General features: G+C 40.8%; 3 protein-coding genes across 5 annotated transcripts; 2 read left to right on the top strand and 1 right to left on the bottom strand.

Moving 5' to 3' along the window:
• Positions 1–310: 310 nt before the first annotated feature.
• klhdc2 (kelch domain containing 2) lies at positions 311–5,533 on the top strand. Of its 2 annotated transcripts, none has more exons than XM_034525203.1 (14): positions 311–442; positions 1,058–1,363; positions 1,467–1,546; positions 1,656–1,773; positions 1,914–2,026; positions 2,204–2,288; positions 2,429–2,512; positions 2,681–2,761; positions 2,910–2,968; positions 3,138–3,247; positions 3,335–3,407; positions 3,557–3,644; positions 3,731–3,783; positions 3,876–5,533. In XM_034525203.1, exons 2-14 carry the CDS (start codon positions 1,076–1,078, stop codon positions 3,997–3,999), a joined length of 1,356 nt encoding a protein of 451 aa, XP_034381094.1. In that variant the 5' UTR covers positions 311–442; positions 1,058–1,075; the 3' UTR covers positions 4,000–5,533. The 2 variants fall into 2 exon arrangements, with proteins under 2 accessions (XP_034381094.1, XP_034381093.1); XM_034525202.1 differs by having other exon boundaries at positions 331–452.
• On the bottom strand, positions 5,518–15,147 carry LOC117725182 (nuclear export mediator factor Nemf-like). Its single transcript, XM_034525201.1, has 32 exons — positions 14,973–15,147; positions 14,804–14,872; positions 14,149–14,251; positions 13,796–13,921; positions 13,520–13,668; positions 13,328–13,395; positions 13,052–13,135; positions 12,832–12,905; positions 12,673–12,743; positions 12,485–12,560; positions 12,196–12,336; positions 11,789–11,997; positions 11,527–11,697; positions 11,373–11,436; positions 11,162–11,250; positions 10,946–11,049; positions 10,795–10,857; positions 10,572–10,684; positions 9,748–9,805; positions 9,567–9,625; positions 9,375–9,495; positions 9,031–9,289; positions 8,900–8,942; positions 8,352–8,401; positions 8,010–8,145; positions 7,653–7,730; positions 7,245–7,469; positions 7,086–7,121; positions 6,421–6,527; positions 6,299–6,342; positions 6,116–6,195; positions 5,518–5,753 (listed from the first exon to the last, which is right to left on the bottom strand). Exons 1-32 carry the CDS (start codon positions 15,029–15,031, stop codon positions 5,676–5,678), a joined length of 3,207 nt encoding a protein of 1,068 aa, XP_034381092.1. The 5' UTR covers positions 15,032–15,147; the 3' UTR covers positions 5,518–5,675.
• A 2-nt stretch (positions 15,148–15,149) lies between these two features.
• LOC117725180 (MAPK/MAK/MRK overlapping kinase-like) lies at positions 15,150–21,018 on the top strand. 2 transcript variants are annotated; one of them, XM_034525195.1, is made up of 12 exons: positions 15,150–15,537; positions 16,423–16,537; positions 16,895–16,984; positions 17,080–17,150; positions 17,290–17,368; positions 17,485–17,533; positions 17,626–17,804; positions 18,068–18,169; positions 18,331–18,504; positions 18,675–18,834; positions 18,937–19,128; positions 19,359–21,018. In XM_034525195.1, the coding sequence occupies exons 1-12, from the start codon at positions 15,351–15,353 to the stop codon at positions 19,434–19,436; spliced, it is 1,476 nt and encodes a 491-aa protein (XP_034381086.1). In that variant the 5' UTR covers positions 15,150–15,350; the 3' UTR covers positions 19,437–21,018. The 2 variants fall into 2 exon arrangements, with proteins under 2 accessions (XP_034381086.1, XP_034381087.1); XM_034525196.1 differs by lacking the exon at positions 15,150–15,537 and adding an exon at positions 15,789–16,005.
• Positions 21,019–21,032: the final 14 nt, after the last annotated feature.

Raw genomic sequence — 21,032 nt, 5'->3', positions numbered from 1 at the left:
TTTTTGACTGACATTGCACTCACCATGAAATTAGATATTTTATTTTCCATACCTGCAAGCAATAGACTGTTAATGTAAACACGGTTATTAATCAAAAGTGTTTGACACAGGATTTTCAAAGTAAAGGTCTTTCCTATGTAAAGTTAATTTTTTGGGGGGAGTCTTTATTGAATACTTGACTGTAATTTAAACTTGTTTAATACAAGCTCCGACGACCGGGGAGGCGTTAAACCCCATGAGGTAGAAAGGTATATACCACCTCTGCTGTGGTTGTTTTGATGAGGTCTACTTTTATGTTTTACTCCGACCTCATCAAGATGGCGCCTCGGGGAGGTCGACAACTTCCGGTCGTGCCCCCTGGATGCTTGTGATGACCTCAAACAAATGGCGTAGGATACTGCTTTTCAAATTTGCAGGAACGGCACACATTTGACAACACAAGGTAACAACAGGTGCGATTAATCTTTACCCAAGAGCTGCAATTACACGTAACTTAACTAGGTTATCTTCGACACCAACGCGACGAATATAACTAATTGTCGAGCCTTACTTCCGCCGACTCGTTGCTAGTTATCTGTAGAGTTCACAAACGTTATGCAGCTAACGGCGTTACGCGAAGTAGTTTAGGGCACTTTAAATAAAATATGTCAGTTAGTCTGGGCCTTCAGAGAGACGACGTCTGAACACAAGAGCGAAGCTAACCAATAACATTGATTTAGTAAGCTACATAGTTCAGCTAGCAAAGTAGGTCAACAGCAGCCGTTGTGCTAGCTAACGATAGCTGTCACGAACAAAGTGACTAAAGGTGGAGCTCAAAGTTAAAGGTCCGGATCTGATGTGTGTAGAAACTCTGTAACTTACTCAGAAAGAACATTGTTCATTCTCGTAAACTAACAACCGACAAGTAAGCTACTGATATTTATGTGGGCGGTTTTCTTTTTGCCCATTTGTTTTTATTAGTTTATTGGAACAGTGTGTGTGAGAACGGGGGTTACATCGGTTACTCCTATCGCCAACAACCAACGTGATTCTCTCTTTTGCTTTATTGACCTGACAGGAGACAAGAGAGACTGACATGGCAGAGAGAATGGCGGAGATGGAGGAAGATATTGGAGATCTGCCAGCCGGGGAGGATGACAATGACTCAGACAGAGATGAAGATGAGAGACTGTTTGCTTGGATGGTCAATGACGATATGGATGAGGAGGAGGAAGAGGAGGAGGAAGAAGAAGAAGAGGTCGAGGATGAACAGCCATTGGACACTGAAGCATCTGAGTCGTTTGAGTTAGATACCCCAGCTGAGCGCAGTGGTCATATAGCAGTGATTGACAGAAACATCATGTATGTTTGGGGTGGATATAAGGTAAGACATTTATTTGATACATGTCCTAAAATCGTAGGATATGTAAGTATATCATATGTTATACTGCACATTTTTTTAAGAATACATTCTCCCTCTCTACAAGAATGCTCAAAACCATGGATTCTTTGACTTGTATTTGCCGAGAAATGAGATCTGGATTTACAACATGGAGTCTGCAGTATGGTAATAGCTGTTATGTTTAAGTTGCATATTGATGCCATTGTCCTCAGCACTGGATTTATGTGATTTGCATGCAAAGTAGACAAATAAAAAAACACCCAAATGTTCACAGGACGAAGCATGTAGCTGGAGGCAACCTGCACACATCCATGTCAGGCAGCTGTGGGGTGTGTGTTGATGGAGTTCTCTACTTATTTGGAGGTCATCACGCCAGGGGAAACACTAACCGGGTAAACTTACAGTTACATTAAACATATTTCTAAAATGATTGTTTATCATTGTTTATTTATTCATAAGAACTTGAAGCAGGTCAGCCTACTGTTAGTAATTATATTTCAGAATGTCTGCATTTTGTGCTGCGCATTTCCAGATCTATCGTCTGCCCCTTAGAGCTACAAGCCTTGTTTGGGAGGAAATGAGGGATCTTAAAGGACTTCCTCCATCCTGCAAGGATAAGCTTGGGTGCTGGGTTCAGAAAAATAGGTAAGGGATGACTGTATGTTCAGAACATGTTAATGTGGCTATTAAGTTTAAGCCATGGGATCACATTAACCATAGTATGAGTGGTTAATACAAAATAATACATGCATGAGTAGTCACTGGCTGTTTGTCTTGGGGAAATACATTTTTACTGAGTTTTTTACTGTATTGTTTCCACAGACTTATATTCTTTGGAGGCTACGGCTATGCTGCACAAGGAACTCATCAAGGGACCTTTGAATATGATGAATCGTCTTCACTTGTGGTCTGTAAACAAAAAAAAGTTGCTTTTGTCATTGTTTATTTCTAAACTTTATTAGTTTAAATATAAGTATTTCATAGCAAGCTGGAGTGTCTTATTTCCTGTAAAGACATTTGATGATGTATTTTTGTTTGCTGCTGCAGTGGGACAGCCCAGGACGAGGCTGGAACAACCACATCCACATACTGGACCTGGAGACATCTACTTGGAGCCAGCCCAACACCAGGGTAAGCACACGCACGACGCTAACTATTTCACCTCACGAAGCTTAACACTCTCATGCTAGCACGTCCTTATCGCTATCCATTCATAAGATTTTTGCTTGAGGAATATTATAATGAACACACAAAAATATTTGCAATGACCTATTCTCTTTCTGGTATGGCCTGATGTAGGGAAACACCCCGTCACCCAGAGCAGCTCATGCTTGCGCCACCGTTGGTAACAGAGGCTATGTGTTTGGGGGACGGTACAAGGTAAGGAAATAAAAACTAGGAATTCAAGATGTGGATGTCTTAAACCTTTTTGTGAATTATTTTCATATGGTTGATGTTACCTACCTGTTTACTGTGAAATGAATAATGATTAAGCCCAACTCTCATCTCTATTTCCTTTGGTCCACAGAACTACAGACTAAATGACTTGTACTACATTGACCTAGACACGTGGGAGTGGCATGAAATGTAAGTGGTGTTTTTGTCATTCATGTAGGTCCATCCACAGAATAATCGTGGAAGGCAATAGTTGTACATTGCTTAATATCAAAAGTTCCATCTTTCCTTCACTTTTTCCTTTTGAACATACTCACCCTTGAGCATTCTCTCTACTGTGTCCCCTCTGACCCTCTTGTAGGAGCGTTCCCCAGCAGGGTCCTGTGGGCCGTTCATGGCACTCCTTCACTCCTGTGTCACCAGACCACATCTTCTTATTTGGAGGTTTCACCACAGACAGAGAGACACTGAGTGAGTCTGATACTTGTTCTGGAGTAGTAAATAATCCCTCGCCACCTCAAAATGATGGGCTTGTCTTAACGGTTATCTGTTTTTCAGGTGACGCTTGGCTGTACTATGTCAGCAAAAATGAATGGAAGCCTTTTAAACACAGTCACACAGAGAGCCCGAGGTAATCCCCACATCTTAATCTACAAGCTAACAAACATTAGTGTTCACATTTAAGTTTCAGTGAAATGACTAGGGGATGACCAGTCATTTGGGTTTGTGAGGAAGCATTGTATGTGGACTATTCTTGACATTGTGCTGTGTGTCTTTCAGACTGTGGCACACAGCGTGCTCTGGTCCTGATGGAGAGGTGTTTGTATTTGGAGGCTGTGCCAACAACCTGTTGTCTCATCACAGAGCTGTAAGCCATATCTTAATATACATGCAGTAAACATACAGTAAATGTTTTTCTACTGAATTGATCTAAACCTTTTTTTCACTTGACAGGCTCACAGCAACGAGTTATTGGTGTTCAACGTTCAGCCCAAATCACTAGTTCGGTGAGTGTGAATTTATTTTATATCTGAAGTTGAGTCTTCTATGTTTTAATAAAATGATTTTGTTCTCATATTTTCCTTTCCCCACCTGCCAGTTTCTGTATGGAAGCCGTTTTGCAGCACAGGGAGCGTTTGTCTAGTTACTGGGACTGCTTGCCTAAACACCTCCTGCACAGCCTCAAACAGAGAATGGCCCGCGTCAACACCCTGGGCTCCTAGGTGTAGAGGAAGCCGTCAGTCTTGTCCAGAGGATTACAGGAGAATATGTATGTATGTATGTATGGATGATGTGAGTTTTACTATCAAAGCAGGTAGTCCTATTGAAGCATTAGTTTAATGTGTGTGGACCCATAAAAAGCAATAGTGAACAGCTGTGGAGCTGTTGGAAATGGGTCCTGGCTGTCTCTCTGCAGTTTAGTCGATCCTAAAAGCTGTTTATTTATCTTTTTATTAACTTACAGGCGTCAAACTCTTACAAAGCAAGTATAACCTTTCATGGAGTGGCAGTGAGTTTGGGTTGGTTAATGTTGATTTCCTTGCTAAGATTATTTTTGAAGCAGGGCTTCTTTCATTACTCCTTCTGAAAAGTTTAAATATGTTTTTTATTTGTGTTCTAAGATAAGTGGATTGCTACTTCTGTACTGGATCCAAAAACTTCATTTGAGTAACTGCAAGTACAGTGTGCTTCTGTGTTTAAGATTTCAGAAAGTTTAAAGGTACAGTGTGTAGCATTTTGAGAGATCTCTTGACAAATGGAATATAATATTACTAAGCATATTTAATTTGGTGTACAATCTACTTGAAAATAAGAGTTCCCTTACAATGAACCATTCATATCTACATGCGGGTGCTTTTCATGGAGCCGGCTGCCATGTTTCTACAGTAGCCCAGATTGGACAAACCAAACACTTGATCTCGATGAAGCCATTTGCTTTTTCTGCTTTTCCACCCAGCCACCGTAGTTCTCCGACATGCTTGATCCAGACAGATTCTACACACTTGACCTTTTAATGCCCACAACGATATATTTTCATCTTTGTTTCAAACAAGGCGCTAGCCAGTGCAGACTGGGACTCTATATGGATAGAAAACCTCGCTCTTATGATCAGCTTTTCATGAAGACCACTGAAAGAAACCCTGTGAGAACATGCAGTGTGCTACTGATGCTAGTGGGGAAAACATACAGTTTGGAAAGGGGGCAGGACTTCCCTTTCCAAGTTTAAAAGAAATAGTTCTAGTCCTTTTAAAACAAACATGGCAGGTTTTCATTGGTCTTCTTCAAAAATGTATACAACTACATCTCGAATGTCTTAACTTCAAAGATTGCTATAACTTGCGTTTGGCATGATGTTTGCTAAATCTTCATTAGCATAAGTTCTCACAGACCTAAAACTAGTGCTTTGTTCCTCAAGACTATCTTCTCTGAAGTTACAGAAATGTTAATTTTTATTTATATAAAAATGTATTTATATATTTGTGGAAATGTGTTGATTCTGAAAGAGGCTTTTGAAGCCTTTTAAAAATGGTCACGAGTGGCTCAGGTAGCATTTTAATTTAGTTTAATCAATAACTTAAATACGCCGAGTGTATTGGATGTTGAGCCACATTGCACTGAATGCCTAATGTCAGTAGGGCTTTGTTTGTATTTGCCTGGTTTGCACAATGTTCCCTTGGTGTTTTTTATTGTAGAAAACAATGCATAATTTCCATTCGTACTCAAAGAATAAACACATACCGTGAGTTGTGCACTATTCATTTACATGTTTTCATTTCAAACTAATGGTTGGTCAACAAATACAATCAATATTTAAAATAATTATTCCTGACAAGGGTACTGTGATCAGATCTCTCGTGCTGGAAACAGGCAAAGTCCCACAGCTGTATTCATTTGTCTCTTATTTCTTCTTGACAGACAGCAGGTTTGGAGCAGACACTTTAACTTTGCCTGGAATATTTCTGGATAGATCCGTGTCCTGCAACACAGGATGACATCAGAGGGGAAACCGTTTGAATTGTAAAATTAAGAAAAACAAACTGAGTGACTTCAAAGTTCTTATTTGGTCCAAATCCCAACGCTATTCTACATGCAATCACACAAGCTACAAATCATTTTAATAAGCAAGCTTGATCAATAATTATTTGATTATCAAGTGCAGATTATTTTTTTCTAATACTAAATCATTCACCAATACGTGTTAACATCAAGTAGATTCACTAATATTTTTTTCGACATACCATGATTTTTGATTAACCAATACTTTTGTTGACATACTATGACAAATGAAATTTGAGATCAAACTATAGTAATGTCATAAAAAAAACTGAACTTCTTTACCTTGACACTGCGGAACAGGTCTTTCTCTCTGGTTGAGGAATCTCTGGCTTTCATGAAGCTAAACACTGCAGTACGTGCAGCTGGTACAAACAAAAATATATATTTTTAAAAACTATAATTTACCATGTTAAAAAAAAATTCAGCAAAGACTTTCTGAATATTAGAATGGATCAATATTCTTACCTTTCCCTTTCTTCTGAGCACCTGGTGTCAATTTCACCTTGTGTCTGTTAACAAAAACAAACGTATTTAGCCCCGGCAAGCTTCCTTTGTCTCTTAAACACTGAAAGGTTAATTGCACATACTTGTAGTTGGAAAGGGCCGTGTATGGAGCACAGACTGGCACAGCAAACAGCAGCACATCTTCAGGATGAGGCTGGCCCGACAGAGAGGTGAGCAGATTCTCTGCTTCCTGGGGCACAGAGGAAAACCAAAGTGTACCTAATGCAGTTGTCAACTTACTGGTGCGTTAAGGGGCATTTTGGGGGATCCATTCACAGGAATTATATATAAATATAATCACCTGAAACTAAGAATCGTTGTGTTTTTGTTAGTTTAGAATGACCCCTTCATATCTACATAGCGAGCGGGTCCTCTTCACACTGTCTGCCGTGGTGCACCGCCATGTTTCCACACTCAGGCAGAATGGACAAACCCAATACCGGCTCTGGCGAGAGCCTTTGGAGTTTGTAGTCACCTTCAGGGCACCAAAGTTTACAATTGTGAGACTACTCCAAACGTAAGCCGGTGTATTGAAACCGTGGTACAGCAGCACCTGACTTTGCATTCGGTGTCTCACGCGACCGCAGACTTGGAAAGGGAGGAGGGAGCGGAGGGCTATTTGGCTGGTTGCAATCTGCCACTACACCACCAAATCCTGCACACTGTCTCTTTCCGTAGAGGAAATAAAGGTTTCTATTAACTGTAAGAAGTATTTATCCAAAGTTAAAAGTTCACATTAAGAACCCACCTCTGCTCCGGGGTTGTCCTGGTCCACCTCATCTTCCTGAAGGAGAGAACACCATTTAAAAAACGTATACAAAACCAAGTTGGCAGGTAGCTTTGTTAACATCACCACACACGTAGTACATTTCAGACGCTGGTACTGGATCTTCATCGTGTCTCGTACCTTGTCCTCCTGTTCAGCTGGACCTCCCTCCTCTCCAGGCGGTCTCTCCTCATCACCCTCCACTGCTACTGCCTGCTCTGGTTTCTTTGCTGCAATCTCCTCAATACGAGGTTTCGGGGGTGGTTTCTGAGGGGCTGGTTTCTTGGCGGCTTCGTCTTTCCCCTTCCCTTTCCCCTTCTTTCCTTTCTTCCCCTTATCCTTCTCTTCCTTAGCGGAACCAGCTGACTACGGAAGAAAAAAGCGTTCACACCGTTATTCATTGCGTCCGTCTCAAGGACTGTGCACATGACAACTGTGTTGACCAGAGTTGCAGTTACTACTACAATTGTTACAGCTGGCGTGATGGCGGTGTCACTGGACAGAACATAGTGATGACTGCGCAGAGGGTAGTTTTGTATTCATCCTCACCCCAAGCAGCTGCATCCTCAGCTCCCTGTCCTCCTCATCCTGGTCTTTGTACTTCTCTTTGATCTTCTTTAACTTGTTCTGCAGTGACAACAGGGAAAGAATACGCACAAAAACAACACAGATTGAAGTATCGGATCAGTCATTAAATAAACACACTATGACATGTATTACAATAGGTAAAAAAATCACAGCCTTCAATTAGTAGATTATGAAAAGAAAAATGTTTCTACTCCAAATTGTAATAAATATACTGGTGTTTGCCTCCTAATCCCTTTGTAGTGTATGTCTTGCTTTGTTGGAGTTGTACTACATGTTGATCCCAGAACAGAACATCCTATCGTATCAAACTCCTCTCACCCGTTGACCTCTCTTCGGTGGCTGCTGGGAGGGACCTGCTCCACCTTTGGATCCCTGATCAGCTGCTGATGCAGCAGACGGAATCTCAGTCTTCTCTTCACTGTCGCAATCTTCCTTTTTCTGCTTCTTGTCTTCTCTAGTGGGAAAGACAAAAACACCTGATTGCATCACTGACTGGACGATTAGAGACATATTAATTAAATAAAGTACTTTACATAACAATTTACGTATATTTTCATAAACTAACCAAATGTCTCAACACTTATCTGTTGCTGAAATTTGTGGGAGGAGCTTAACAGGAAGAAGTACATGTTGAATGTAAGTTTATGTTCATTCAATTACCTTCTTTTCTTCGCAGTCACGTGTTCCCTCCCATGTGAGTCTACCTCAGCCTGAGGAGAAATTAATGAATCAACATGAGTATGAAGTGGGATGCAGAAGAAATCACCAGTCATTTGAAAGGGAAGCAGGACGTGACAATGTGTGCAGATTTAAGAGGAACAGGTTCCTGATTCAAGTGCACACCGATGCCCACAACAAGATGGACTGTTCAGGTGTGTTGCTGGAGCAAAGCTATTCTTAAAACGTAACAGAATTGATTGTAATTCATACTATGGAATGACGAATCACAGTTTAAAACATCTTCAATCTAACAGCTACCCAACATATTTAAAGCCCAATTGCACCGTTGTGGTTAAATAATAATCAAAGGCCGCTTTTCTGGACAGGAAAACAAACAAATTCAGAATCAAAAATGGTATTCAGGGTAAAAATTGATGACAACACTTTGTGAGTCTGGATTATTATACTCATTGTCTCTGATCATTATTGAATGAAAGAAGAAAAACATCAATATAACAGATGACCCAAAACTCGATGTGGCAAATTACCTGAGTGCTCGGATCCTTTTTGAAACCTGGGTTCTGAGTATTTCTAGAAATAAGCAGAGACTCATTAAGTACCATCCATTGTTCTGTGCAATGATTGAACCATTAGGAACGTATTGTAACGGTGACTTTACCTGCTGGGCTGTAAATGAGACAGGGAGATGGTTGTATCCGGAAAGCTGAATTCTTCGCTCTGCTCATTCTTCAGCTCCTTTTCCTCCTCGTGGTCTTCCTCTCCACTCTTCTCTGCCTCCAAGTTGTCCTCTTCAGGAACAGCGGCAAGTTCTGCACTCGCACCATCATCCCCCCCAACCACCTTTTTAGTCATCTTTTTCACCCCTCCATCTCCTGCCTCTCTTTCCTCCTCCGGATCTTCATTACTGCTGTCATCACCTGCAAAGCCACAGAGTTAGCCACAACACCCGGTTGTTGTTGTTGCATTGGCAGTAACTTAGGTCATTCCTTGTGTGTCCGCTACCTATCAGCTCTTCTTCCTCCACCAACAGCTCGGCAGCTCTCGATGCGACATCCTGCATGTCCTCCTCTATGGTCTTCACCTTTCTCTCCCCTCGGTGCCGAAACAGACTCTGCTCGTCGACCTGCACAGAGACGAGCGTGAAACCGAAATGTTTCACAGGATTGAGACTCACTGCTCACGATTTGTATTTACCTTGAAGAGAAATCCGAAGCCCATAATCAAGTAAGAGGGTGGCAGAAAGTTTTTCTTTCCTGGAGAGCAATATGTCAAATGTTAGGTCCTCCGCTAGATGCCGACATTAGCAGTTACACTTCTCACATGTTCCTCTGGTGCTTTAGAAAATGTAGACACTTTAAATGTGAGTGTGTCATACCTCTGATCATGAAACTTCCAGTGGTCAGGTACTCTCCAGTGGGAGCCGTCTTAGACACCTGAACACAGATTAAAGATATCCGTGCTAATTGATGTGAAATAATGCCAACATTTTTACTATATCAATGTCATGATTTAAGCATTTTTCTGCTTGTAGTCTGTTTTAATCTCGTCATGTCTGATAACACACTTTATACCTGTCATTTATTGCCACTAGTATATGAACACCATAAGTATGTAACACCGTAAGGAATGTAACAATAGACCATAAAAGGTAGGTAAATATGGACTGTAAACAATGCACAATTAAGAATAAAAAATAAAAAAGCTTTGAAAATGTTTGCCGAGGATGGATGTGCACTAATCACATATATTAGACGATACACACAATGAGTCTGATCAGAATACTGAATGTGAATATAACGGTTTACAATAAAACTCCACAGGGTACTTTAAAGGTTAAGGTGAGTCATGTTGTGTTACAGGACAATCACACTTGTACAATATGATGATGATAATAAAGAAACGGCAAACACATGAACATATACTTTGGCTCTTGGCTTGTTAGCAGAAAACATGCTGCTTTGTTTTAACCAGAGCTCTAGCAACCCCTTTGAACCAGTCATTTCATTTTAAAAGTATGGAACATGGTAAAGTACATAATTCTCCATACATCATTTTGTCTAATACATTGTATTTTATATACTACATAAGTATATATATAAAACTGTATCAGTATTCAGTGTTCAAGAGATACAAATACGAATCTATAAAAATAATAAAACATGAAAAGCTGGCAAATTCAGTTGCCGGATATTGACTCACCTGATGATGATGAACCCACCAAGCACTGGTGATGATCTTGGCATCCCAAGCAGCACTGTAGCACACAGACATCGTGCCAGCTTCTGTCAGGGTACGAGGAGGGACGGGGACACCTGCAGCCCGGAAGAGAAGCGGGCAGAGACAACGTGGAACAAGTCAAATCAAGTATGTTCACGAACTGAAAGCCTCAGGTCCAATAGAGGATGGAAATGCGCAGGTTTACCTGAGGGGTTTTTGATGACACAGCTAGTCGCTCCATGGAGGTCGGCATGAATATAAATATCACCTGTAAAATGGCACAAATTAGGGGATAAACAGCTCCAGTTTGGAGGAACTTTTTAAAAAGGTAAAGAGTATATAAGTTAATTCATTACCCGCACGGAGGTAGCGTTTGACAATCATCTCGTTCTGCTGCTGATCCCTTCCTGCGATGATGAGATAGTTCTCCGAGCTGATGAACCACAAAAACTTCTCAAACCTGCCAAGAGGAGAGAAATGGATGAAAGGCTCCACTGCTCGTCGCGTGCATGTAAAAGTACTGTATCAGAGTCTGAATGTGTATTCGGCACAGTTGGTTGTGAGAGACTTACCAGTAGACTTTCCTGGCCTTCTGAATGGTGGTCACAGTCTGCACCTCTTTCAGTGTTTGCTGGGTTTTTTTCTCGGCAGATTTCATAGCCTTGAATGACATGAAAGTTGAAGAACATTTAACAGTATACAAAAAGAGTGTGATGACTTGCAAGTGGTTATAAACAATGTGTTCGTTGCCGTTAACCGGAGTGAGTAAAACAGCTTTCTTACCTTTCCTGCCGCTTCCATAGTTTTATGTTCTTTCTTTTCAGCACTGCGTTTGAAGTCATAGTACCTAAAAATCACAGTGACAGGGTCCATCAGATGTAAAAACACCACCACAGAACGCCTAATTCTATGTCTAAAAGAATACATGTACACTTACTTTTTGGCATTGGCATAAGCCGACAGGCCAAGATCCACATCTACTAATGTTGGCTTGTTCCTTTGCAACTTTTTCTGTCCTTTGTCTTTATTTTTGTTTTTCTTCCCTTTCTCCTCCACCGCATCTTTTTTCTCTTCCTCTGCTTGGTCTTCCTCAGAAATATATGGATTCCTAGATGAAAAAAAAAAAAAGGATACAAATGGTGTAACAACAATCAAGAGCGGTCTGCGGGCTTTCAAGTTTCTGTCTCATAACTTCTCACTTTAAAAGCATGGTGATATGGTTGGTCTGCAGCTTCAGCTCCTTGATGGCGCAGGCCACCGGGTCACCAGCAGCCTGAGCCTCTTTGACGATAATGCCGATCTCAGTCCAGTCCACCTGATTGGCCAGTGCACTGCGCACCACCTGCAGCGCCCTCTCTACCACAGGCATGTTCATCTCCACCAGCTCGCCCTTTATTCTGTCCACCTCCTGCAATACATTAGACAAGACTGTGTGAATGTCAGCAATGTTGAGATGAAATGACTGAACGTCCATTCGCAAGTTTCTGTTCATTCTTCTGAACGCCAACAACAGTCCTGTTTCACAAATACATAAAGATGGGAGAGCAGGAGCCGTTCTGTGCAGCATTTACAGCAGACACATCTAAAAGTTTCCAGTAATACTGACCTGTGTTTGGTGCAAGGCCTCCAGCCTCTGCTCGTGGTCCCTCTTCACATTTTCCAACTTCTTCATCGCGTGTTTCTCCTGCTGCAAGGCCTTCATGTCAATCCTCTGACTCTCCATCTTGGAATAGAACTCATCCACTGCCTGAGCGAGAGGACCACATTGGATTCATACAACAGTCATGCCAGAAGTGTGAATTCACATTGTAAAGAAGAAAGGATCAATATTATTTCATAAATAAGGCATCAAGAAATAAATAAATAATAGATGGAGCAGCCATGCCAATGGTTACCTTATCAAAAGTATCAAACTCCAAATAGGGGCTCTTTCTATGCTGGGCAAAGAGGAATGGGTGGAATTCATCATATCTGAAAGAAAACATCATTGACGTAAATGAATTAACAAATATATATAAAATACAAAACGCTGGAAAAAAAGTGGGTATAGGTACAAATTGTGTGTTAAACAAAACCGACATACGTGAGCAGTTCTTCACTGGGTTTGTCAGGAGTTAAGCTTGGTTTCTTCTCACTCTTTTGAATGATGTAGCCCTTGAATTAAACAGAGCAGAACATTTGTGACTATAACAAATCTATTACAGAATTTCAAAGAACTAAATGCTAATGAAAGAGCCCTTACTTTGCCACTGAAGTGTTCTGTTTTTTCCATATAGGTTTCTGCAATCTGCAGGGCTTCCAGGATTTTAGGTGCAACTGAAAAAGCAGCCAGAAAAAATGCTAGATTTATTTACAGAAAACATTACAAATAAAAAAAATCTAAAATCGTAAACTAGACCCACTACATCCACTGGTCTGTTACGGCAATTAACCATAAACCAGTGACCTGTATTTATTAATACCTGCATCCACTTGACCGTCAACTTTGACCGAGCCCGGCAGTCCGGCCTCTATCAAACTGTGTTCTATCAGAGTCGCTCCATAAGCTGGAGGTGCGTTCGGAAAAGACACAAAACAAAGTTCAGTTTGTTCATTTACATGATAATATATATATATATATATATATATATATATATATATATATATATATATATATATATATATATATATATAATACATTTAACCTTGAATGTGTCTGCTTCAGTTCAACATTTCAGAACTGTTGCCTTGCTACTTACGAAGGTGAGGGTTCAGGACCCTTTTAACTTGGTCTCCATTCGGTGCTTTGCTGAGGATTTCAGTCAGTCTACAAAAAAAGTAATAGGATATAATTATGTTTTCACTGGTTAAGAGTAATACATGTTTATTGAATTCTGATGGAAGTCCATCTAGTCCACAAACTCAACAAGTACAGGTAAAGCTGGTGTTACCGGTCTAAACTGAAGAGAGGTTCAGGGGGTCGGGCGTTCTCCACAGGGTACCGCTCTCTTACGGCAATCTTAACATCTTCTGCGTCCGCTGTACGAAACCTCAGTAGGTTCAGGATGGTGTACTCATAGTCTGTGAGAATGACGTTACCCTGAAGAAGGATATGGACAAACCAACAAATGCACACACGTACACAAACACGTGTATTAATGTCATGTTCTGGATCCAGACTGAGAAGATCATAAGTTTGATATATGCATCTCACAATGTTTTCTCACCCTGTCATACAGTTCAATAATCAAGTGGTAGGCAGCCTCATCTGAGCCAAACTGGATGTCAACAATTCTGTCAATCCCAAGCTGCTTAACCTGGGTCAACCGCCGGGACTTGAGGTGTTTTCGACACTACGGAGAAAGTGGCTTTAAACATTCCGTTTTATCACAACTTACACAGAAATAAGCAAACACAGAAACATCACAATAACGAGAACCTGGTTCTTGATATTGGCATATCACATCCGTTTATGGCTAGGAAAAAAACATGTCAAACTTTCTGGTTCATCACACTGGACTTCAATGAAACAATGTGGAATTATCAGTGAATTCATCTTTTTTTTATTTTTATATCTTACTTTCATCGCAAAGCCCGAAGGCATCATGTTCTTGGGCCATTCAAAGTCTGTGGAGTGAATCCGGGTCCCAGACTCAATCAGGAGGATAGCTTTGCAGTCAGGCCTGAGACAAAGATGTGACACCGAGTTATACATCATGACTGAAAGTGGTGGAATATAACCAAGTATATGTATTGAGTTATTAAAGATGTGACACCGAGTTATACATCGTGACTGAAAGTGGTGAAATATAATCAAGTATATTTATTGAGTTATTAAAGATGTGACACCGACTTATACATCGTGACTGAAAGTGGTGAAATATAACCAAGTATATGTATTGAGTTATTAAAGATGTGACACAGAGTTATACATCGTGACTGAAAGTGGTGGAATACTATAACAAAGTATATTTATTGGAGTTGTTTTTTTCATTTTGAAGGTGCGTTACTTCCGTTTCATGCCACATGATAGTTCGCCTCCCTTACTTTTTTCGGGAAAATACGTTTCACGTCACATTTATATGACAGCTATTGTATAATGAGCAGATTTAGATTTAGCATACGAAGCACATGGTGCGCTAATAAATTAACAGTGACTGGGCTCTGCTACTTTACTGAAGAGCGTTACGAAACACCATTACACTTGTGGAGAAAGTTGTTCAAACTGTCCTTACTTTTGCAGACGGATCAGATACGTCTTGGTGTCGATGTCATACACGTTGTTTACTCTCATGCCAAGGTAGCTGTGAAAGAACACACGCAGGATCAACATTTGTGGACACATCCACATTACCGGTGGTTAGCTTAGCCACTCGGCTGGGAGTCATAACACGTATCACCTACTTAGCACTGATCTCGGCAATAACTGCCCTGATATCCACGGTGGTGAATCTTGTTTTCATGCTGACCGAAAAGACGGACTACAATTAGAAACACTGAGGAATTCACATTTCTAGCAGCTGTCTCAGCAGGGAAAACACGCAAGGGACTACTGGACATGCGCACAAGTGACGAGTTTTTACGGAAGCCGAGGTGGAGCAAAAAAGAGCAGGTCCACGCCTTTTCCACACACCAGACATGAGCGAATAGAATGCATTGATTGTGAATGGGAGACACTGGTGCTTGGTAACGTTGTGCTATGACATGAACGCGGTGGACCGGTGGACCGTTTCTACATTAGTGCCCGCTCATGGTCGGCTATAGAGCATTTAAAGTGCGCGAATGATGCACTACTCAAACTGGCTTATTGGCCTGAAAAACCGGGCGAGCATACGAAATGCATGCAAAACACCACCTAACATCGATCGGAACAAAAGGGGCCCGCTAAATGTTGATATGCAGAACAACAATCCGCAGTCTAATGAAAAGACACCCGACCTGACGGCCAGGACCCACCTCTGGAAGAAAGGTAAGGCGGTACATTGTGCATCTGTTAGAAACATCGTCGCGTCAAATATGTGGGCCTGCGGCGAATAAAAAGGCTTGACAGGCTTTTTGTTCCCTTCTTTTTCTTGTCATACATGGCAGGGCATGTTGTGCTGCGTTGTTGCTTTCTGAATTCCATTGTTTTAAGCGGTGCGACGGGAGAGAGTCAAACGTTCAACTGGAGTTTCCAGTTCCCTCCTCGGGTCAGAGCGGAGGGCGAAGGCGTGCTCCGTTACCAAGGCGACGGTCAGCTAACAGGGCTAGGCTACCATCGCGAGGCTAGCGGGGCTAAGCTAGCACCCGAACGGAGAGTTTCGGGTCCTTTTGACTCTTCGATGCGCAAAAAACAAAATATCCGTAGATTTAAAACCCCGTTGACATGTGCTGTCCAGATGCGCGTGGTGTGAATACTCGACGTGCACGCGGCGGCTGAGACACAAAGGAATGAATTGTAAGTTGTGACTTAACGCGACCTGTTCAGGGCGGAGGAGCGCGATGGTCTGTCACACACCAGACATCAGGCACGTTGAGCTTTCTCTCCAAAGAGTGCCCTCGCCAGCTGTTTAACCTCTGGAGTAGCTTAGCTATGGCTTCAGTGCGTCTCTTAAGAAAATAACTAAACACATACGTGCTTTTGACCATTGACGTTGTGACCTTTAGTTGTTGTTTTTTGTTGTTTGTTTGTTGTCAGTTTTGGGTTCTTGGAAATCAAGATGGTCCTTTTTTTCCAGTATGTTCTGACATTTTGAAGACCAAACAATCGATGAAATAGTTTCACCAGATATTCATTTGTAATATTTAAGTTGCGTATTCCCTAATCATTTCCTCTTTAATCAGTCTTTTTGCTTCTTTTTTTTTATTCGTGCAGGCTACAAAACAATCAAGAAAATTGGGGAAGGCACATTTTCAGAGGTGTTGAAAACTCAGAGCCTAAAAGATGGGAAGTTCTACGCATGTAAAACCATGAAGCAGACCATAAACAGGTATGTATTCTACAACATGTCCTGTGCATAGGCACTCATTGGTGCATTTGACCATACTCTATTATGGACACCTGTAACATGAGTCAGAAGATTAACTTAAGTGTCCTCTGAGATGTCAACTTACTCTGCCTTTGAACTTGTAGTGATGAGGTAACAATAGATGTCTCTGGATGAAATTTAAGTTGTCAGTGCAATGGTTTTTAGCATGAACCTTTTCATTTAAATAAGCCATTTATCTTGTCTACATTGTCCATTTATATTGTTTATTTATTTGATGCAGTTATTTTACTTTACATTTAATCATAATACATGTTTACGTCTGTCAAATTAAAAGTGCACATGTCATCTGTCATCAAGTCTGGAGCAGGCCAACAATCTGCGGGAAGTCCAGGCAATGAAGAGACTGAGCCCTCATGCAAATATCATCCAGCTACATGAACTGATTTTGTGAGTAGTCGAGAGTTGTCTAATATGAAGTTATTGTATTGCCTCAACCTAGTTTCACGTGGTGTGTCATATTAATCTAACACACAATGTTTCAGTGACAAAGAAACTGGAACTGTGTCTTTGATTTGTGAGCTGATGGAGATGAACATCTATGAGTTCATACAAGGTAAGTCTGCAAGTATTACCGAGTGCAAGCATGTAATAAATAATTATAAGGCTGAATGGGAACGTGAAGGTGTACAGTGGTCTTTCTGCAAACCTTTGGGGGAATTATGGGGCTTACAGCGCTTCTTCATCATTTACAGGAAGACAAACACCACTGCCTGATAATACAGTAAAGAACTACATGTACCAGCTTTGCAAGTCACTTGAACACATGCACAGGTAGTTATGAAAACACCTCGGGTCACACGGAACAGTAAACGAAAACAAAACATTAATAACTATGTTGAGATCGTTTTCCTTTTTCATGTCCTGTTTTTCTTTTCTTGTGATTACAGCTGCGGGATCTTTCACAGAGATGTGAAGCCAGAAAACATTCTCATCAAAGTGAGCTGCATCATTATCACAATTTGCTTTAACAGTGATGAAAATAACAAAAATAAGTTCATACAAAAAAAATTAATTTGTACAAATTGCAGCAAAATGGTCTGAAGCTTGGCGACTTTGGCTCATGTCGGAGCGTGTACTCCAAGCCCCCGCATACGGAGTACATCTCCACGCGCTGGTACAGAGCCCCCGAGTGCCTCCTCACTGATGGCTACTATGGCTTAAAGATGGACATGTGGAGTGCTGGTTGTGTCTTCTTTGAGATCATGAGGTACTTCTGCAGGGAAAGGGCACATCTCATCTGTAACACCCACAGGACAGTTCATGAGTTAATAACAGTAGAGGAATACTCTTCATACACGTCATACACATTTATCTCAAGTTGTCCTTGATCACATGTGCAAATACAATGTTACCAATGTCTGCATTCAGTTATTCTTCGCTCCATTTGATCGATCCTGTCTGCCACCGCCAGGCATAAACAAATGCTATGCAAATGTATTGTTGTGGCAGTCAGATACTTGTATGTTTCAGTTTGAGTCCACTCTTCCCTGGAACCAATGAGTTGGACCAAGTTGCCAAGATCCATGACGTGTTGGGGACACCAGATCCAAGTATTCTCCAAAAGTTAAAGCAGTAGGTGTTCCTCCTTTTAATGGGTTGTTTGAAGCGTGTGCATCTTTGTGACATTCATGGTGAATATATATATATATATATATATATATATATATATATATATATATTTTTTTATGTGCTTAGAAAACCAAAACTTCTTATGGTTTCTTGTTGTCTGGCAGGTCTCGAGCGATGCATTTCAACTTCCCCCCTAAAAAAGGCAGCGGTATCTCGCGGTTGGTCCCTCGCTGCCCGCCTCCAGCTCTGTCACTACTCTATCAGATGCTCGCCTACGACCCCGATGAACGCATTACTGCAGAAACAGCCCTGCGGCACACATACTTTAGGGAAACCAGGTAAACCTTGCAAATAACAATCAATTGCAACATACTAAATCAAATTTGAATGATACAATTGCCAGGCCTGCTGGAGACAAAGAACTTTCATTTAAATGTAAATACTCCTATCCTGTCATTTGTGATTAGAAATCTTGCTGATCTTTTCTCCTCCCTCGCCCCCCTCCCAGGCAGGCGGAGAAGAAAGCCGAGACTTTTCAGAGAGTATCTGAGACTATGGAGGGACTAGAGAGTGGCGGGACACACAACTACTTAGACCACATCTGGCGCCCAGCCAGACTCGGCAAACAGCTGAGAGGAAGACACACAAGGCAAACCCCTTTAATAAGCGTAAGTTGATGTTCAAGTCAACTGAAGTGAAATGTCTGAAGCCAATGAGTCTAAATGAATCTGAATACAACTGGTACCGTCCAATACTTCCTCCCTCTCCAGCACAACATGAAACATGTCGTGGAGCCCCTAATCCGACGGAACGTGCCTCATAATCCCACAGAGCTACCCAAGATCAACATGGTTGTGCCCGGATCACAGACCTCCTTCCCAGTCTCCACTATGCCTGCATTTACCCACCGAGGCACTCTGCCAACCATCACGTCGAAAAAGTGCCAGTCAAGGTTGGCGAAGGTAAACTCAGGAGTGCTACGCAGACATCTGGCTTTTTACATGTTTGAATCATTCAGTCATTTAGGTTGAGTCACATCTGTCCAGGGCACTGGGAAACTTAAGTTCAAACACAGCTGACAGGTTTGTCTTGCGTATCAAAAAAGAACCGTCACATTAATGTAACTAAACAAGTGCCTTCATAGCGCTTTCATTCAGGGCTTTGATTTGTCGTTCTTTTCCTCTCTTCACAGCCCCGGGATGAGTCACACCGCGCAGCTTTCAAGTCCTTCTACATTCCACCTCTGGATAGGAAACGTGGAGGATACTGAGAATCAAAAACACTTCCAACGTATCATTAAAAAATGTCCTCCTAAAACTGGATAGACCTATACTCGTAAACAAATTGTGGAGGGGACAATGTTTGGACAGGCCAGATGTTGAAATCTATAAAGCAACACAAACATGACAAAAAATGCAATCAAGACCGCCATGCCTGTCATATTCCCAGTTCTGACTGCTCACATCAAGCGGTTCAACCCTCACTGTAATGATACAATTCATTGTAATATCTTTACAAACAATATTAGTCTGTAATATTACATTGGATTGAGAGTGTATAGTTTAGTTATGACCTCAGTTTTACTTGACCTAATCAGGTGTTACATGTTTACAACTGTTAAGAAATATACTTCGATTTGAGCCTATTACACAATCTAAGCAATAAGATATGACACGTGAACACTCCTTTACCATGGGTGAATGAAATGATATTGAAACTGATTAATCCACACACCAAGTAGCTTCCGTCCCATCCTACCGGACACTGAATGTGCTTGTCTTTTAAAAAAAAAAAAATCGTTTCTGAATGAAATAGTATAATATATTTGATGAGTAACATAGTCAACTTCCTGGAAAACTGGGTGCCTTTAAAAAGTTGTCATAACCCTTGGACCTATTCTGGTTGTCTTATTTTACAACCTTGACTCACAAATGATAAATTAATAAAATGATAAAAACATGACAACCTGAACAACACATTTAATTACGTGATACTGTAAAACATATGTTTGACAGTAAGTTTAAATAAATAACAATTTACAATAGCAATAAACATAAAAAAACAAGGGTGGGGTTGAATAATTTTTATAGGCATCGTATACTTGTGATAGTCTCTTTCCAAATACTGCGAATGAACTCCTCGGAACAAAGGGCTGCAGATTTATTCTAAGCCACAACATTGCCTTTGGAGAAGTCTTTAAAGGCACATTGAACTTTAATGTAAATAAATAGCCCCCTGCGGGCAGCAAGACAGATTTGGAGCAGTCAACAACAACAAAAAACCTTTAGATCAATTATATATGTGATCTGTAATTTATATGGCCTTAAGAAAGTCGTAAATATTTTATGTTTTGTTTTGAATGTAGCTCAGCCAGTACCTCCAATTGAAGCATTGTGGCTTTAAAAAAAAAAGTACAATTTAATTCAGAGCTGTGAAAAAAAAAAAAGTCAAACGAACTGTGACTCAGTCTGCACTGTATTATGTTGGTTATTGTGAAGCATTACCAGATTAAAGAAGTTAAGGGTCATTTGTATGATGTCATCGTTAAGGTGCAACAGCCTCCTGATACAAACATGTAAAAAGAAAAGATTGATGAGAATCATGATTTCAACAAACAATAAAGTGGAACATGTGAAATGTTATCCACTTTCAAAACATATTCGCTTCACCAACTTTCTGTCTGGTGTAAAGGGTCACTAAAGTCTTCATGGCATAACAAATGATTGGTTATCGCACACAAAAAAAGTACATTAATACTGCAATAGTGTCAAATGGGAAAGACTCATTTGTTGTTGTTTCTTAGCTGAATTCTTTCATGTGGCTTTTTCTTAAAATTTCTTTTAAGAAGAAAGTCTGAGGCCTAATA

This window comes from Cyclopterus lumpus, chromosome 22 (assembly GCF_009769545.1).
Source record: "Cyclopterus lumpus isolate fCycLum1 chromosome 22, fCycLum1.pri, whole genome shotgun sequence".
Classification (NCBI taxonomy): domain Eukaryota; kingdom Metazoa; phylum Chordata; class Actinopteri; order Perciformes; family Cyclopteridae; genus Cyclopterus; species Cyclopterus lumpus.
Note: the sequence above shows the minus strand (reverse complement) of the source record. Positions and strands in the feature narration are given on the sequence as shown.

Excerpts from the sequence above, each read along its gene's own strand:
- klhdc2 (XM_034525203.1), top strand. The coding sequence starts at position 1,076 with ATGGCAGAGAGAATGGCGGAGATGGAGGAAGATATTGGAGATCTGCCA. Across the intron at positions 2,289-2,428 it reads ATGAATCGTCTTCACTTGTG|TGGGACAGCCCAGGACGAGG; the intron begins GTCTGTAAACAA and ends TTGCTGCTGCAG. Across the intron at positions 3,645-3,730 it reads TGTTGTCTCATCACAGAGCT|GCTCACAGCAACGAGTTATT; the intron begins GTAAGCCATATC and ends TTCACTTGACAG.
- LOC117725182 (XM_034525201.1), bottom strand. The coding sequence starts at position 15,031 with ATGAAAACAAGATTCACCACCGTGGATATCAGGGCAGTTATTGCCGAG. Across the intron at positions 12,337-12,484 it reads AGTTTGATACTTTTGATAAG|GCAGTGGATGAGTTCTATTC; the intron begins GTAACCATTGGC and ends CCTCTCGCTCAG. Across the intron at positions 10,685-10,794 it reads TGTCATCAAAAACCCCTCAG|GTGTCCCCGTCCCTCCTCGT; the intron begins GTAAACCTGCGC and ends TCCGGGCTGCAG.
- LOC117725180 (XM_034525195.1), top strand. The coding sequence starts at position 15,351 with ATGATGCACTACTCAAACTGGCTTATTGGCCTGAAAAACCGGGCGAGC. Across the intron at positions 16,985-17,079 it reads CAGCTACATGAACTGATTTT|TGACAAAGAAACTGGAACTG; the intron begins GTGAGTAGTCGA and ends ACAATGTTTCAG. Across the intron at positions 18,505-18,674 it reads ACATACTTTAGGGAAACCAG|GCAGGCGGAGAAGAAAGCCG; the intron begins GTAAACCTTGCA and ends CCCCCCTCCCAG.